At 44.1% G+C, this 17,709-nt stretch overlaps 1 protein-coding gene and 1 long non-coding RNA gene across 2 annotated transcripts; one reads left to right on the forward strand and one right to left on the reverse strand.

Moving 5' to 3' along the window:
* Positions 1–1,133: 1,133 nt before the first annotated feature.
* antxr1d (ANTXR cell adhesion molecule 1d) lies at positions 1,134–17,598 on the forward strand. The gene is made up of 18 exons (XM_037271704.1): positions 1,134–1,487; positions 4,134–4,205; positions 4,715–4,786; positions 5,323–5,404; positions 5,496–5,526; positions 5,607–5,680; positions 5,867–5,935; positions 6,006–6,086; positions 6,152–6,212; positions 9,246–9,344; positions 9,448–9,517; positions 12,153–12,231; positions 12,456–12,551; positions 12,643–12,681; positions 12,819–12,917; positions 12,999–13,163; positions 13,241–13,321; positions 16,505–17,598. Exons 1-18 carry the CDS (start codon positions 1,330–1,332, stop codon positions 16,805–16,807), a joined length of 1,731 nt encoding a protein of 576 aa, XP_037127599.1. The 5' UTR covers positions 1,134–1,329; the 3' UTR covers positions 16,808–17,598.
* Positions 1,400–14,983, reverse strand: LOC119134790. The gene is made up of 4 exons (XR_005100394.1): positions 14,871–14,983; positions 8,266–8,341; positions 3,311–3,375; positions 1,400–2,751 (listed from the first exon to the last, which is right to left on the reverse strand). It is a non-coding gene; the product is annotated as an uncharacterized LOC119134790 (long non-coding RNA).
* Positions 17,599–17,709: the final 111 nt, after the last annotated feature.

Here is a 17,709-nt window from a genome sequence, read left to right on the forward strand (position 1 = left end):
CCCTTATCCAAATTACCTACTGATTGGTTTGCGTGTCTTTCCAGAGGGAGGAGACAAGTAGCCAAAGAATAGAAAGCAGTCATGTGGTGGCGATGTTAGACCGCAGCCCATGACATAAAAAAACAATACAATATCAAGATAACAGTGCTCAGCTTTTACATATTCATATAATAAATATGCTTGTATTTGTGGTGTGCAGTATTGTGCATCATGTGGTCTCAATTTAGCTTTGGGCTTTGGAGTAATATCTGTGCCAAAAGAAGACCCTGAAAAGATCTAGGAAATGTTGGATTACTTGACTAAATAAATGACTACTTCATGGGAAAAAAAAGAGGAAAAAAAGTTCAAATCGTCTGTATTTTCACAGAATCAAACCAAATGTGCATAAATGTGCCAATGCAAATGCAACTCTTGCGCCATCAACGTAAATCCAGCCGAACAAGACCGCAATGCCCGCAGTGGTTTTGCCCACCAATCAGTCTTGATGCAGTTTTGGAATTGGCTACTTCCTGAGAGCCGCTTCTCATATATGTGCTTCCCTACATTACAATAATTAACCCCGTCAGGAGGAACCCGTTTTCAAATATTTCTTTAACAACACATTATTTTTCCTATAACTTGTGTAAAAGTGGGTGGCGACAATACTGGTCCCATGTAAAGAATGGTAACAACAATTTACAACCATTGCACTAGAACAGTTGTTGGGCAACAGTAAATCTAAAGAGGGATGCATTAAAATGACAACGCTTGTGTGGTGATTTATATTTATGCCGAATATATGCTTCTGTAGTTTACAATGAATTGCTTAATGTGTGCTTACACAGAAATAATTGGAGGGTATGCTGCAACACAACTCATATTAATGCACCGGCTACTGGGCATTAAATATACTTTATTACAACACATTTAGGTTAGAATTGCACCATTTTTAATTGTTTATATCTATTTTAGCTATTTATTTACTTGACATGTTTTCTGCTTGTTTCTTTTCCGTCCCAGTATTCGGTCACTGTATATAGTATGGAGATTTAAAATGAATTCATCACTATTTTATTTTCTAGAGAGAAAGTGGAGTTTGAAGTCTCTCCTCGGGTGTCGCTCCTCTCCTCCATCCTGTGCAAGCCTCATGCTTCTTTTTTTCCCCCCACCCCAGCCCTCAAGAGGGAAGATTTAGGGAGGCCGGCTTCCAGTCAACGCGGAGCGACTCGACCCGGGCAGAAAAACTTGAGAAGCGTCGATCGGACATTAGAGGATGTTGGAGGGACAATGTGAAGACTTGCAGTGAGAAGCGGCGCTGTTGCTGGAGAACTCGAACGCAAGCGGGGAAAGATGGCAAGGAGGCGCATCCACACGTTCCTCGCTCCGCTTCTGCTGGGACTTTTCCTCCTCCATGTGTCGGTGAAAGGAGTGCAACAACAGGAGGAGGAGGAGGAGGAGGAGGAAAGGTCCTGCCAGGGCGCCTTCGACCTCTACTTTGTCCTGGACAAGTGAGTGTCTCTTATTATTTATGGCTTTTGTTACTTTCTCATGGCTGCGCTCTGCCGCGCAACCACCCCGTAGGCTGGGAACGCGTGGCACACCGGCCTGGTACTTCAGCGTCATTTTGGATAAAGAAGAACCACGATACAGTCGAACCGAACTGGGAAATCCCCTCGTTTGTTTTTAAAAGACAAAGATCTCAAACAATGAAGCGCTCGGGGTGTGCAATGCGGTTAGGATGACTCGGGTCATCCGTGCAAGTGCGCACAGGCTTGATGAAGCTTTTTTCTTTTGTGATTTTAATGTTTTATTGGGCCGTGTTGTTCTTTTGGCCGGGTTCATAACGGCGAGGCAAACAGAGCAAGCAGAGCCACGGGATGTGGGCTGGGCTTGGCAGGATTGAGTTTCAGGCTGATGACGCCTCCCTTGCCTGCATGGCGAAGACAGCTGCAGGCTGTGTCCTGTGTAGCCTTTAAATCTGCAATCCTCATCCACCTTCGCTATTGTTTGATCATGGAAGAGATTGCACGAAGGAATGTCTGGTTACAGCACAGCTGGGCAATACAAAGCGAGTCTGTATGAAAAATGAAGCCTTAAAAAAAGATCCGTTGTGACTCACTAAAATGGTGTGGATTGAACTTTAAATAGAAATTAGAAAGGGGGCGTTTGCGCCGTTGTGGGCATCAACAGAGCCGACATAATTATTCCATACCTCTGGGCGCCTGTAGAAATGGAAAAGCAAAGGAGGCCGAGCAGTGTGGTGCCTGCATATGCTCAGACATGATAATTGACATTTTTATCATTTCTGAGTTTGAGCTAAAATGATGCACATGGCTGCAGAGAGATTAGACATGTCAAAACATGCTGCAAGCAGACCGGATAAGGGTTGAAAAATGAGACCTAGTAAAATGTAATGATTTGCGTAGCTTGCCGTTACATGTCCTCAATTTCCCTTAAACGAGCTGCAAAGTCAACATTTGGAATGACATTTCACTCTTTGGGGTGTCCACGGCAACATCTGTCAGCTGCTCTTCACTCTTTACCCTTTGCTTCTGAAAGTTTAAGAAGAGCCCGAGGAGTGTGCGTCACGCATGGCCAGCTTTCCCGGTGCTTGGACCTCGGCATGTCTCAGCAGGCCTCCAGGAAGAAGTTGCTTTTTTTCCAAACCAACTTATCAGCCTTTTTCCCTTCTTTAATGCCACATGGTCATTCACATTCAGCAGCATCTCAGCGGGAGAGAACTAAGGCGTCCAGCATTCTGAGAAAATAAATCTAGATGGACAGAATGAAAAGAGAATCATCCGCTCCCTGCATTCCTACACTTAATGTCTGACCTACACTAAATAGCAGGCGAACTATTTCCTTTGTAACCCACAAATAGAGAAATATGCGTTGGAGGTTGTAGTGGAATTTAAAATTGTGTGCTCAAGTATGAATTACTTACAGTCTGCCTTCTTTTACAATACATGTAAAAGAGTTACAATTTGTATCTCCGATGAAAATCTGATGGCAATCATGCGGAACTGGAGCCTTCAGAGGAATTAGAGCATGTACAGAAAATTTGAGGTTGGTCCCAGACATTACTCAAACGTCGAAGACAATCGACTCCACCGGTTTTTATTTTGCCTTATTACAACAACAAGTACTAGCAGTCATCTTGCATTTATCAATGTATTCCCTTTTTTTTGCATCAAGTTAATATTTTATAGCATGATATTAGCAAACTTGCATTTACTCCATCATGCTCAGCTTCACAATCCAATTGGCACAAAAAATCTGGCTTCTGTTTATTTGATCGAGAATCCTGAAACTGAAAGAGAACTTTGCAAACCTTTGTTTGGTATTGTGAGGACTGTGTCCTGAGTAGATGCCTTCTGGAACTTTTATCTTGTCCTCCTGTCTAGGAAAAAGATAAGTGGAGCAGGAAGTGGCTGGTTAAATGGGTGGTACAAAAGAAAGGCATCATGAATCTAAACAGCTTTGACTTTCTTCCCTTTTACGAGCCTGTTCCACTCTTCAGACCGCCCGCCCGCCCGCCCGCCACTCTCCGTCCATGTCTGCTGTTTGATGTCATTGCAACCAGCTGAGTGCTACTTGTGCACCCCTCTGTTGTTCATGTCGCTTCCTTTTCTCTCTCTCAACCTGTTGTTAGGCTGCCTGTGCTCATCACCATCTGTTCCCCCTCACCGCCACACACAAACAACCAAACGGACATGCGCATGGACACACGCAGGCCAGCTGCCCGCTACATGTTCACTGCTACAGGCTGCTGCATCTGTCCCAGTCTAACCTCAACCCTCTGGTCCAACAGCAATTAGCCCCCATTAGCAGCCCCTTGGGACTGGGCTTCATTAAGGAGATGGTCATGTAAACAGTAGCAGCAGGCTAAGCAGCAAGGCTAACAGGTTCCATTGCAACATAGTGGAATGTGACCAAAGACATTGCAATCTTCTCCTCATGCTTTGCATTATGCAACATTGAAACACGCAAATGTTAAAAAGTGTTGTTGCATTTTCCCTGAAGTTGCATTTCTTCATTTGTCTTTGGGAATCAGAATTTTCAAAATGATGAATATCTGACTTTTGCTGTTGTTTTCCCAAATAACTGTAAATAAATCAAATCCCTGCCAACAGTGCTTTTTCTTCCTTTTACAGATCTGGAAGTGTGAAGCATCACTGGATTGAGATTTACTCTTTTGTAGAGCAGCTGGCAGAGAAATTTATCAGGTATAGTCATTATTGTCACTATTTGCCAAGCGGTGGGAAGTTTAAAAGTGGCTTAATCCTTAGGGAACTCAGTTTCAATACATATAAACATTTGAAAAATATTTATAGCTAAATAAAATACTTGTGTGGAGTCAGAAAATGGTATCCACTAATAATTGATAAATAATTTCTCAATAAACTCACATTCAGTGTAACTTCCAAATATTTCCACTAACGGTGAGCGCATCAATTCAAAAAATAACGATAACTTATGACACGAAAATTGCTCAAGCAGTGCGACCCGGCAGAATATACAAATAGAAAAAGCAGAGAAATATGGAGCGAGAAAAAGGACTAAAATACTGCAGAAACCAAGAGAGGAGTATAGAAATAACATAACATACCAGACCTTTTACCCACAGCCATATTACCCAAATCGAAAATTACAAGTGGAATTTATGCAGTCATTTATGGAATCTGTCAAACCTATGACTGGAGAATGTGAATGTCAAACAACTGTGTGTTCGCAGTCCCATGTTGAGGATGTCCTTCATAGTCTTCTCCACGCATGGCAAAATCATCATGGAGTTAACTGAGAACAGGTAAAGCTACATTTGTTTATGACATGTTTATGTGGAAAATACAAGGTTGATTCACATAGATCCTGTCGCAGAAAATCCAGAGTAAGTTTCGGGTGCAAATCCAAAATACAGGCCCACTTTTTTTTTAATCAAGCTAATGGAATGCTGGGAGGCTGGAGAGCACCGCTTCCATTTCTGTTCAAGTCATTCTCCTTTTGACCGCACGTTTCACCGTTAAAAATGTTTCTGTCATAACAAGGGCAAAACGTTTTTTTTAATGTTTTTTTTTATAATATAGCCAAAGCAAAATGCGTCAAACAAAATTTATCCTCTAAAATGACACTGAAAAATTTAATACCCACCATTTATCAGTGTGATTTCATTTGCAGATTTTAGATGATGTCAACAGTGTTTTTATGAGCGCACCCATCTCCTGGAATTTCTCTCTACACACCTAGACCGTTATTTTTGTTCTACAAGGAATATCAACTTCTTTTTTTTTTTTTTTTTTTCCTTCTGGGGTGATTTTTGCCAATGCTTCTGTTTGTACCCTTCAGGGAGGCCATCACTGAAGGACTCAGATCTCTAAAAAGTGTGATTGCTGGAGGAGACACATTTATGGACCTTGGCCTTGAGATGGTAGGGGCAGCCAAAAAATATTTCATCCAATATTTACCAAATAGCGTAGAATGAAATATACAATATTCATCCTATGTCTCTGCGTTGACAGGCAAACACACAGATTTATCAAGAGAATCAAGGTAAACTCTTTCTACTGCTAATGTACATGACATCTCCAGCACATTATTTCTCAGGCGTTGAATTTTCGCATGCTTCACAGGGACAGCCAGTGTTATCATCGCCTTGACTGACGGGGAACTGAACGAGTGGCAGTTTGACAAAGCTCAGCGAGAGGTAATATGCAATGTGTCCCTCCTTTTGCTTTGCTAATAGATGTCCTTATGACATGACTTTTTTTTTTTTTTTTGGTGGAGCGTTCAGGTTCTAATGTCTTTTTCAGGTGGTGCAAAAGTCACAGCAACACGACTGGTGACCCTTTTTGCTTTACTGCATTTTTTATTTTTGTTTCTTTCCTCACAGGCTCAAAGAGCCAGATCTATGGGAGCCATTGTTTACTGTGTAGGAGTCAAAGAGTTTAACCAGACCCAGGTAGGAAGCAAATTGAATGTGTAGCAACAAAGCAAATACATCGTCCGTGTGTGTGTCTCTTTTTGTCTAGCTTGCGACCATTGCGGACACTATGGAACATGTGTTTCCTGTGTGGGGGGGCTTTCAAGCCCTCAGGGGCATCATTGACTCGGTAACACACACATACACACAAATACGCACAATTGCATTATCTCATCAAACTGTCTTGCGCTTTAGATCATCAAGAAGTCCTGCATTGAGATCCTCGCTGCTGAGCCATCCAGTGTGTGTGCAGGAGGTAAGGGCTGCGCGGTGAGCAAGGTTCCCTCGTTAAGACGACCGAAAAGAAATGTGTGGGTGTGATTGTGTCAGATGACAGTCATCCAAAGCCTCTGGAGCGGACCGTAAAGTTGAGTAATCGCACAGACGCTTATGACCGCGCGCTGACACACAGCGTATTGTCATTCCCGGCCGGGGGAGATTAGCATAGTTGCTTGGCCCCAGCATGTGGGCCAAAAGGGGAGGAGGAGGAACTGGAGTTGGTCAGAGGAATTAGCCATGAATCTTTAAGCATGGCTTGCTCCCTGGCCTAGTTTGCCACATCGTATATGCTGAATAGCCACTCTGGCTCCTTTAACCGCTACTTAGGCCTCCTCTCCCATCCTCGCATGGCTGATCTTTGGATGCCACTTTGAGGAGGTGAAAAAAAAAAAGCCAAATGAGATGGTGAAGGAGTGAGTCCATGGGATGGATACGCTTTGACATGACCTTATTAGGAATCACTTAGGAGAGTGCATTTGCCCGCCTTGCTCCCAGGATGACCAATGGAAAAAAATCATCCATTATGAGATTCTCGAAAGAACAAGGATGTGCAGTGCTGTGTATTATTAGATTTGTTGTTTTAGGTAGTATATAAGACCGTGGTTAGACGTCATGGAGACAAGAAGGACGATAATAAGTGTCCTCATGTGATAATTATCTCTGGCTCGTTACCAGTTTATCAGCCGACGTGTTCCCAAATATTTTAAAACAGCCTCATTTGATATTCGATTGATGAGCACCCGAATGGTCAGTGAACTAAGAAACGCACTCCAACCAAAACTTGACTCTGGCCTAATTAATGAAGGGCAGCCGCTGTAATGCACTGATCTTATTTCTCCAGTATGAATCCTTTGTTACTAAATGAAGCCGTGTAGAAATAATCACAGCATGTATGATTGCTGTGGCGTGACGCAAGATAATTTGCACTGCTCAGCATTTTATAACCACCATCTCAACATATTGCATCAAACTGTTGTCTCCTAAATGCAAGTCAGGCTTTTAACATGTAGAGTTGTTCTTTAAGAGCACACACACAAACACACACACACACGCGTCCCTCACACTGATGTGAAGTGACCGGGCTGAGCTGCCTGCAAACAGGCCATCAGACTGGACACTGAACATTGGGCCACACTATCAGACATGACAGCATTGACGCCACACACACACGCACGCACGCATAGGGAGAACGTTGAACCTGAGATCTAACATGACAGCCAAGATTGCTGCTTTCATTAGCGTCTGACCCATTCCTCCCCTTCGTTCCTTCCTGCGTGGCCCCCGCCCTGCCCTTTGCTGTCCCGTCGAACTAACGTGATTGAAGGGCCGTCGTTCGGACAAGTCTTACCCCACTTTCTCCGCGCACACAAGTGCCCCCTGCATAACAAAAGCTAAATAAAAAAAGCAAGCAAACGTATGTTTCATATGCTCGTCAAACATTCAGGTGAAGATGGACATGGACATATGGTCAGCGTGGCGGGCAGCAACATATGTATGGTTCAAGCCAGCAGGAAGGGCGCCACCAGCCCTGACCTGCCATGATTGTGACAGCATTAACCTTTTCGCCTGCCACTGTATGTGACAGAGAGTGTGTGGGGAAGCTAATATAACCTCCATGTGATATTTCATACAGGGAACTAACCTAATATACTGCACCTTATTCACTATTCCCGATTTAAAGTTTAATGAGCAATTCAGTGTATTATTCAACATATTTTTTTGGAAAAATGCATTCGTCTTGTTTCACTCTTTTGGAAATGTTTAAAGAGCAATTTCAAAATAATTATGGTAATTCATAGACGCCTCTAATTGTTGTGGTTAAGGTCCAAATTTAAAGCAGAGCCCAAGAGCAGTGCGGAACAAACAGGAAATGATGATGTTGTCTTGCGTGCGATTGTGCTTGCATGTGTGTGTTTGTTTACGTATGTATAATGCTCCCTCAGCTCAGTCAACTTCAGTTAAGTAAAGAAGTCCCTTCAGCAGATTTGCAATGTAATAATAAAAAAAAAAAAATGTGTGACCTCACTTACCTAGTATTAGTCACCGGCAGCATCACGTCATCCAGTTAAGAGAAACGCCGCCCTTAAGATAAATGTCTCCTTTTTCCTATCAGAGAAATAAAAATGAGAAGTAACTTTAATAACATTGCTTCATAGACAAAATAACAGTACACATACAATTGAATCAGAAAAAAAGTTCTCAAAAATCAAATTGCACAAAACAAAATTGTGTAAAAATGCCTTACTCAAAAGAAAACACGTTACCATTTACATTTGCACAGCACTATAAAATAAACCAATGAAGCAGCAACATCGGAACATCTAACGCATGTCTATATTTGCAGCAGGGACTTGCGTGACCTTTCAAAAAATAGTGTCACGTATACGCCAACACCCTACTGTGTTTTTATGCAGTGATCTTCACGCTGGCCCTTTTAAATGTTAAAGGTGTGACCGATGTTCATTTGTATTAGCCGGGAGGAATCTAGAGGTGCGCAAACACACAATCTGCTCCCACTCAGCTCAGGAAAAGGCAAATAAACAAGAACAACATGCGTGGACGTCACGCGTTGCGCCATAGGTAAGGTCAGAGCTACTTTGACAGCACTGCGCTGTTGTCAGCCCCGTAGGCATGTTTTTCAACCAAGTGTTTTCTTCCCGCTCGCCAGCATATGCTGAGAAGCAGCCACATAGACACTGCGGCATATGCTGGCAAGGCCCTGTCAGTGCACTTTAACAGCGCCTGAGGGAAAGTAAAGGTCAAAGACGTACACGCACCGTGCACACACGCCTCGTGGCTACCACACACACACATATATTTTGGAATAGAAGCTTTTAGCATTAGCGCCATTGGAACACACTTGCACGTATAGGCGGCACACAAATTGAAATGAGAAAAAAATGGCTTTGAACCTGAGTCTTATAAAAACGATGTTGCTAAACCGCTCAGTTCTTTTATAATTGAATGAATGTTGCATGAAATTAAATCAACGGTGGTGTTTGTCTCTCAGAGAAATTTCAGGTGGTGGTGAAAGGAAACGGTTTTCTCCATGCCAGAAACATCGACCAGGTCCGCTGTAGCTTCAAATTAAATGACACACACACTGTTGGTAAGTTGTGGTGGCAGACACACTCTGAGTCACGTGGGAACACATGCTTCATCTTCAAAAAAAAATCTCATTTGTAAACAAACCTGATTTAATTTTTCCGTAGATGAGAGACCGGCCGGAATAGAAGATACATTCCTTCTCTGTCCTGCTCCTGTTATCGAAGAGGCGGGGAGGTGAGTTGCATTTATTCTTTTTTTAAATCTCACACTATTTTTTTTTAATACAGACCAAATTTAGCTCTTTGTGTCTTTGCCGGTTTCGTGCTTGAGTTTGATGCAGACGCCACGACACTTGTCCTTGGCCAAAGTCACTGAGCGCGTGCGATCAATCAGAGTTTGTCACAGTTAACGAAGGCAGACACCAATCACAGGAGGAGAGCCCAGGAACACAACTTAATGAGCGCCTCCTGGTTTAAATCTTCACAACCCCCCTCCCTTCTTGTGTATGTGTGTAAAGAAGAACACGCGTGCCTATTTGTGCGGTATCCCTATCTGTGGCTGACACTTAAAGGAGAGAGAAAGAGTGTGAGGGCTGGTGTAAAGTTTCCTCCAAGGGTTTGTAGCCCTGCCCTTGGTGATGGCAAGTAGAAGTTTTGGACAGGGGCAGACAGCACGCGGCTTTGGGCTGAGCTCCAAGTGGACCGAAAGTGGACCGAGGCCCAGCAGCATTCCCGGCCGCGCTGCCCCGGAGTCCTGTGCATAATTATACACTGCCGCCCTGCGGCTTCAGACACCTCCCAGTCATCATCTGTCTTGGTGCTGTCACTCAGATTTCCTGTTTGATTTGAGCTCGTCTGCAAAGTAGTTTTGTTCACAGGGAAACATTCCCTACACAAGGAATTGTGTTTTCACACCATGGCCCATGAAGACTCTTTGACCCGCTGTTTGCCATCTCTTTAACTGCAATATGGATTTTGTCATTTGGGATCGTCCTGACTACACTTAATGAAGTGAATGGAAATGCCATTTATCCATTTTTAAATTCACACATCCAAAAACACCAATTATTATTCTCATGTTTTACTTACGACATAAAAGTTGCTCTGTACAGTAAAATACAAATAGAGAAGAATTGTCACAGAAATGTTGTTTATGCTGTATTGCTAATTTGCATATAAAATACAAAGATACCCGATCTGTCTTGTGTACTGAGGGCTAATTTGCATATAAAATACAAAGATACTCGATCTGCAGAATGAATTGTGGGTTTTGGTGTGAAACAAATACATACATTTGTAAACCAAGGTGACCCCCTCTCCAAAAAAATGTTAGTTAACTGAGGGTCCACTAAAAAGTTCTACCTTTTTAAGTCACTAAAGTCTCTGAAAAGCATCTCAAATTAAAAAAACCTGCCTTTGGCCTGAAGCCTCTTCTAATTCTGTTTCAACAACTTTTTGGGTGAGATCAGATGAGAATGTGGTGCACCCTCATCACACAGTGCCCGGAGGACTCCATTTTTCCATGTAGCTGGAGCCCATTAGTGCACAGTCAGCACTGTTTGACACCTTCAAGAGCAAGTCAGCTGTGAATGGCCAAAGGGTCCAAAGAGGAGGCCAACTGCCGCCTGATGGCCGGTGGAGAAATACCGTTGGTGCAATACCGCAATCAGATTCTTCTTCAACAGGAAGGAAGCCAACAGTAGTCCCCATCTTCACAGCGACATCCACTCCCAAACTTTTGGGAAGCTCTCTAGGCTGCCAACCAGACCTCAGAGCCCCCTTGATCCCCTCCTGCTCTATCCGAGCCTTGTCTCTTAGAATGAAGTCATTGACGCTGACTTCACATAAATCCGTGTTGACTGCAATCCTTCCGGATGCAACAAACACAAACACAGGGCAAAGACACATATAATGGGGGAGATGGTGATTGATAGAGATTGATAGCAGCATGTCCCCTGACCGTATGATTGGGGGGGTATAGGAGTGCCACCTGCATTGCCGATTTCCTCCTTCCGAGTGGTTGACAGTATGAGTCAAGGCACAGTGGTGTCGAGGGTATGGAGGAGAGCAAACATAGTGTTGCCGGGTGAGGAAGTGAATGAATGATGGAAGGAAGGGGGGGTCTCAGAAGGGAGTGAGAATGCTGAAGGGATTTCAGACAGAAAAGCTCCTCTTCATCCCATCCCCCACACGCTCTCCATCCGCACCCCACCTTGCAGTGACCTCCCCCCCGTCACCACCCTCTCCTCAAATGTGGACCCAAAGCTCAATGCCCCCCTTGTCTGTGTCCCCCCAAACCATAAGCACAGCACAAGAAGCCTTTCTCCGCTCTTTTCCCGAAACCAAAAACTACAATCTGCAGCTGCCTCCTTTGCGACTTCTCACTTTGGCTGCTAGCATCTTTTGTTTTGCTCACTGACAAACAAATCTGTCCATTGATTTGTCTATAAAGACCTAAATGTTTGTGAGACCAGCAGAAGAATGAAAAATGCTCATTGGTCAATTCCAGCTTAAATGTTTTAAGATTCTTTCACACAGATTTTAGTGTTCACATTTTTTTCTCAAAATTTGGATTTGAAAAACTATCTGAAAATGTTATCAAACTGGCAGAATATTTTTTTTTCTTCATTGGTTTTAAATACTTTTTTCTTTTTGGATTGAGTTTTACCCAAGTTTGTGCTTTCTGTGCAGAGGACATTTAGTTTGTAAGGCAGAGAACTCCCTTGACCTTTTTGTGGCTTTTGGGAAAGTGTCCATGTCAGCGTTTTAGAGAGTGCAAGTATGGACAGAGCAGATGGAGGAATGTGCAGGCTGCTTCAGGCAAGCATGTACAGTAGACCAAGCGAGCGTGTCACCTCCATGTTTTGCAGGGTCATCTACCTGCAGGTGAGCATGAATGAGGGCATCTCCTACATCACCAGCTCGGTTCACATCACAACAACTGAATGTGTGAGTAGATCGTGTGTGCACTCTATTTGAATAAACTTCACTTTCCCTTTCAAAACTTCTTTCGGATTTCCTCCAGTCCTCTTCCTCTCTTCTTTCTGATGTCTCCTCTGTTGCGTGTGTCATCAGAGGAGGCTGTGAGTACTTTGAATGCACACGTTTTGCTGTATTGGACTTTCTCTTGGTCTAATTGCACCGCCGTGATTTTGCGTGCGTGGTCTGTGCAGTTTGATGGCACTATCGTGCTGATCTCGCTGCTGGTGGTGTTCTTGCTGTTGGCCCTGCTGCTCATGTGGTGGTTTTGGCCTCTGTGCTGCACTGTGGTAAGTTGACACCTCAGCATTTTCACTTCATTTGCAAACAACTCTTTCTGGTCCATTACATTAATATGATTTTTATTTCTTTAACCTTTAGGTCATCAAAGAACCTCCCCCTCCACCTCCCCCAGAACCTGTAAGTCTATCCAGCATGCTGATTCTTATTCTGTAGCTATCTATCAAATGATTATCAATTGGCTATAGCAAGGATTATTTATTTTATCACCAACTGTGAATATGGAATGCTGTAAGTGAGGGTTTTTATCTCAAAAGGAATCGGACGATGAAGATGGGATGCCCAAGAAGAGATGGCCCACAGTGGACGCTTCGTACTACGGAGGACGAGGAGTGGGGGGCATCAAACGCATGGAGGTACACACCCTGACACATTTACCACAATTACTTCATGGGGGGGGGGGGTAAAACAATTTGTTGTTGATGTTTTTCATGCAGGTGCGCTGGGGGGAGAAGGGCTCCACCGAGGAGGGCGCCAAGCTGGACAAACCCAAAAATGCTGTCGTCAAGATGCCAGAGGAGGAATTTGAGCCTTTTGAACCCAAGCCTCGAAAACCTAACCGCCGGACTACGCAACGGAGGAGGTGGTACACGCCCATCCAGGTTTGTCTTCAAATGATGCGTGAAGATTTTTTAAGCATGTGTAGTGTTCTAAGTGTGTGTGTGTGTCCCATCTCCAGGGGAAGCTAGACGCTTTATGGGCTCTCTTTAGAAGAGGCTACGATCAAGTCTCTCTAATGAGGCCTCAGCCTGGAGACCAGGTGAGTACGGGCTTGCATTCCTTCTTCATTTAGGATGCAGCAAAAACAAAATGTGCGCACCAGACATTGCCCATATGACTATAATTATGGATATTTTTGGAGGTGCGCAGCGACCACTTCAAAGCTTCGTTGCAGACAGTGTTGTCATCATGCGCTTAAAGATAGAAAACATCTGCACTTATGTATGTTGCACCACACGACAGAAGCAGCTCAAGCTTACCAGTCAATGCGTATAAAATGGCCTCTTGATCCCTCCCATTGTCAAAACCTTCACTTTTTATGTAATAGTTCTGTTGACCACCCCAGTGATGTCATACAAAGGTGTAACACTACTAGATGCGCCTATTTTCTAACCTTGGACCCTCATATTGCACTTTATAACCCCGAGGACGTGTTTTCATCATCATGCTGGTTGCCATGACATCTGCAGCTGTCAATGGCGTCATTGTCAAATGTATCAGTTTGTCCCTTGTGTCGCATCTTCGGCGTATGTAACAGTATGCCCCTATAGTCGAGCAAAGAAGTCACCATTAATGGATTCATCCCCACTTTGTCACTTTTTTTTTTTTTAATCTTCTTTCAAGCTGCACAATTCATCTTTGTGAGGACAGACGTTTTTAGAGGTCTTCTCTGTCACTTCACAGAAATGCCCCAACAATGAGCATTACTGCCTTCATGCCCCATTAACTGAGAAAAATGAAACTACTCTTCACGTATATACAAAAGGGGGAGGAAGGGTGGGGTGGAGGGGTGCACTTCTGTGGCAAGTGAGAGCAGGATTCAGCTGAAAGGCACAGCGAGCATAAAAGGCTGCAATGACTTCTTGTCAATGAGCCGCTGTCAGTTGAGCTTCAACAAGTGACTGAAGAAAATGTAAGAAATGAAAAAGGATTTACACCAAAACTTGGCTAACACAAATGCAAGCTCTCGTACCATATACCGCTTGCGACTCCACAAGGGGGTGCAAATCCACCATACAAATGCCAATGATTGACGTTACACACTAGAAAATTATTTTGGGGCACATTGGGCCCACAAAAAAAATTTGACTTGATAGAAATGTGGCTTTAAAAAAAAAAAAAAGCACACACAAAAAAGGTGGCAAAAAGCACAACAAAGCTGGAAATATTATGAAGCATCCATTTTCAGGGGCTCCTTTCGCTTTCTCCTCGCATTACTTTGACCTCGCTGCATCTGCAAACGGCCATCAACGTGCTGCCACTTTCTGCCACACACTGTCTTTGCATTTTACGTCTGCGCCGCATGTGCGCGCTTGTCACTGTAAGTTGTGTGTCAGCACTGCCGAGTGAGCGTCACACAAACAGATGGGCAGTTTAAAGGCCACGAGCCATATTGTGACACAAGAGATTCCCTTCTTTTGTCCCCGCAGCTGATGGCACGGATGCTCCGTCACACAGGACGGCAGAGACCAGAGGGTCCCCCGCGACATCCTCCCCCCATGCCCCCCAACCGCGTCGTCCGTCACCCAATCACTTTGCCTTAAAGCCTCGCTTCGCCCTAATTTCATCCAACACATTTTATCACTCACCTCTTGTAGCGTTTAAGGCTCGACTTTTAATGTCTGCCACACGTCCAAAGCATCCATCCGTCCATCGCTTATTCCACTCAAGATAAAGCCTCTCCCAGGGGATTTTGACCTGCTTGTCAACAGAAACAGAAAACAAGTAAAAACAAGTTTTATAAAAAAAAAAAAAGCAAGCTTAAAAACCATGCAGGTGGGCCAGAGGATCAATTTAGACATTCAAAAACAAATATAACATTTTAAAATAATTTCCAACGTGTAGAAGGGGTGCCATAATGTGTTCCAGTTTAGGGCGAGCAGCCTAATGGTGATGTTTAAGGAAGCTGGCTGACTCCAAAGTGCAACAGTAATCCAGCCAAGAGGTGGCAAAGCCATTTCAAAATATTATAGTTAAAATTTTAGACAGATGAGACCAATTCAACAAAGTTTAGTTCTCCTTCAATTGTTGTCAGCCAACACTAATTCTTTTGTCTTAGTGCTCTTTTTCCAGCCACCTCCCGATCCTTCCTGTCTCTGTTTATTCATGAGCCAGAGGGTTCATTCAGGCCATATGTTGCAGTGACGGCCTGCTCACACACACTCACACACACAAACACACTCATATTCATGAGCTTGTGTTCTCATTGTGTCCATATGCTCTCGCTGGTGTTGTACTGCTGCTCCCAAACCGGACTGTTCTCCGCAGCCCAGCGACAAGACCGTGGCGGTCAACAACCCCCCCACCCCCGGACAGCCCTCCCCTTTCTGAGCGGGCTGACCCCAATCAATTACGCAGCCCCTCGTATACATGCTTTCGCACAATGGCGCCATTGAGCCACAAAGCTACTACTGCTCGGGCCATCGAAATGGCCCCTATGTGACTTCAGGGCCTCTCTGTTTAATAAGGTGTTATAATCAGACCACCAAGGACACAGCGAGCGCCCCCCCCGCCATTCCTCACAACAACACCGACTTTGCAACCAGCAATCAATGCGGACAATAAGAGAAGCGTCCCACTCTTTGCTGCCTTGTAAATCATGATTAGCACCCTCTGTTAACGATTGTGGGCATATTTTGAAATGCACCTTTATGTTGCAAACACATAACAAGACATAAAGCACTTTCTGTTTGGTGTCACAGCGCAGGAGGAGGAAAGGGGAAGACGACAGTGTGTGTGCCTGATTTTGCAAGCTATTGTGGTGCAGGTGTGAAGGGAAGACAGGCCAGCCTCTGTCCGCCCTCAAACACTCTCGCTTCTGTCGTTTAGGCCGTCCCGGAGCTGTGCCGGCGCTCGCTCGCTCGCTCGCTTCAAAACGGCAAACACTATATCCTCACATGTTAAACAGTACATTTGTTGTGAGTTTAGTGAACATCTTAACATTCTTATTTAGCACAATAAAACATTTTCCAACTTTCATACTTGGCAGTTTTGGATAATGTCCTGTTACCATAATGAATAATCAACCAAAACATTTTTGACTGTTCATTTCTTTGTGACTAAAAATTCAGTAGGGGATCAAATAATTATCCTCCCCCCCACCCGCCATTGGAATGATGGATGACAAACAGACAGATGGACAGATAGATGATAGAATGGAGACAGCTGGACAGACATGAGACCAAAGAGTTGATTTCTAAACATGTCTGCTGTGTCTTTCCAGGGTCGTTGCATACGCTTCCACCGGGTCAAGGAAGGCGAATCGGCCACCTACACCCGCGCCACCCCCCGCGCCGCCCCGTCTCCCCCATCCTCACCCCTTCCCACCGCTTCCCTTCCTCCCGCGCCCGCCGAGCAGCGATCCCTGGTTTCCAACTCGGTTCCCCGCACCAAGCCCCCTTCCAGAGGGCCCCGCACCGTGCCTCCGTCACGCATACCCCCTCCAGTAGCACGACCGCCTCCCGGGCCACCCCCATCCCGCGTACCACCGGGACCACCGCCTTCCAGACCCCCTCCCAGGCTGTGATGATGATGATATAAGTGGTCCAACTCCTGCAAGCCTGTGGGCTTTGTTGCTGGACAGCAAACACATAGTACAAAATTTATCCTCACATGCAAATCAGCAAACCATTTTGTTACTTCAGTACTCACATGGTGGTTAATAGGAAGAAGACAGCAGGTAGATTCGAGTTCAGTGGGTGAACCTAGACAGTATGACCTTTGAGCAAAAATCTTGTTTTTAGTGAGCCCACCGTGCATGTTTTTGGAATGTGGGAGAGATTCAAACCAAGAACCTCAGAACTGAGAGGCAGACATGCTAACCATTCAATAATCATGTTTTTTTTGCATCATTTTTCTAGTATGGCCTGTCATAGGAAAAAGGTTCCCTGGAATGTGTAGAATGTTATCTATGAGTAACTTTGCTTCAGTTTTATTACAGGAGATGAGCAAGTTGAAAGATGTTTTAAATGTAGACTAGCCTCGGAGTTGCTGCAAATTAAGCCAACAGTCCTTTCACATTTCCCAACTACATAGAAATTCGTGTTGCAACTGCAGGGCAGTTTTTACATTTTATTTATTTTATTAGCCTGGGCTGAGTTCACTAGGGTTTCTCTTCTTTTTCTTTTAGGGGGTTAGGGTTAGTCGTTTTTAATGCAAACAAGCCCTTCAGACTGACATCCATTTGTGGCCTTTTTACAACTTTAGTACCAAAGATTGCTTTGTGCTTTTCTCTTCACTTTTTTAACTGACTGAAATGATCATTTGTATTATTTCTGCATTAACAACTTCAATAAACTATTTTGTTTTGTTTTTTTACGAGCCATCTCTTTCGTCTAATAAAAGTGATCTATATCCGCAAAAATTCAGACGTGTGCAGAAATATGCTCATGGGACGGTTTATGACATGTATTATTTAATACTGCAGTG

This window comes from Syngnathus acus, chromosome 15, assembly GCF_901709675.1.
Source record: "Syngnathus acus chromosome 15, fSynAcu1.2, whole genome shotgun sequence".
Classification (NCBI taxonomy): domain Eukaryota; kingdom Metazoa; phylum Chordata; class Actinopteri; order Syngnathiformes; family Syngnathidae; genus Syngnathus; species Syngnathus acus.

Coding starts and splice junctions, on each gene's coding strand:
- antxr1d (XM_037271704.1), top strand. CDS start 1,330: ATGGCAAGGAGGCGCATCCACACGTTCCTCGCTCCGCTTCTGCTGGGA. Junction 6,087..6,151: donor TCAGGGGCATCATTGACTCG/GTAACACACACA, acceptor CTTGCGCTTTAG/ATCATCAAGAAGTCCTGCAT. Junction 13,322..16,504: donor GGCCTCAGCCTGGAGACCAG/GTGAGTACGGGC, acceptor GTGTCTTTCCAG/GGTCGTTGCATACGCTTCCA.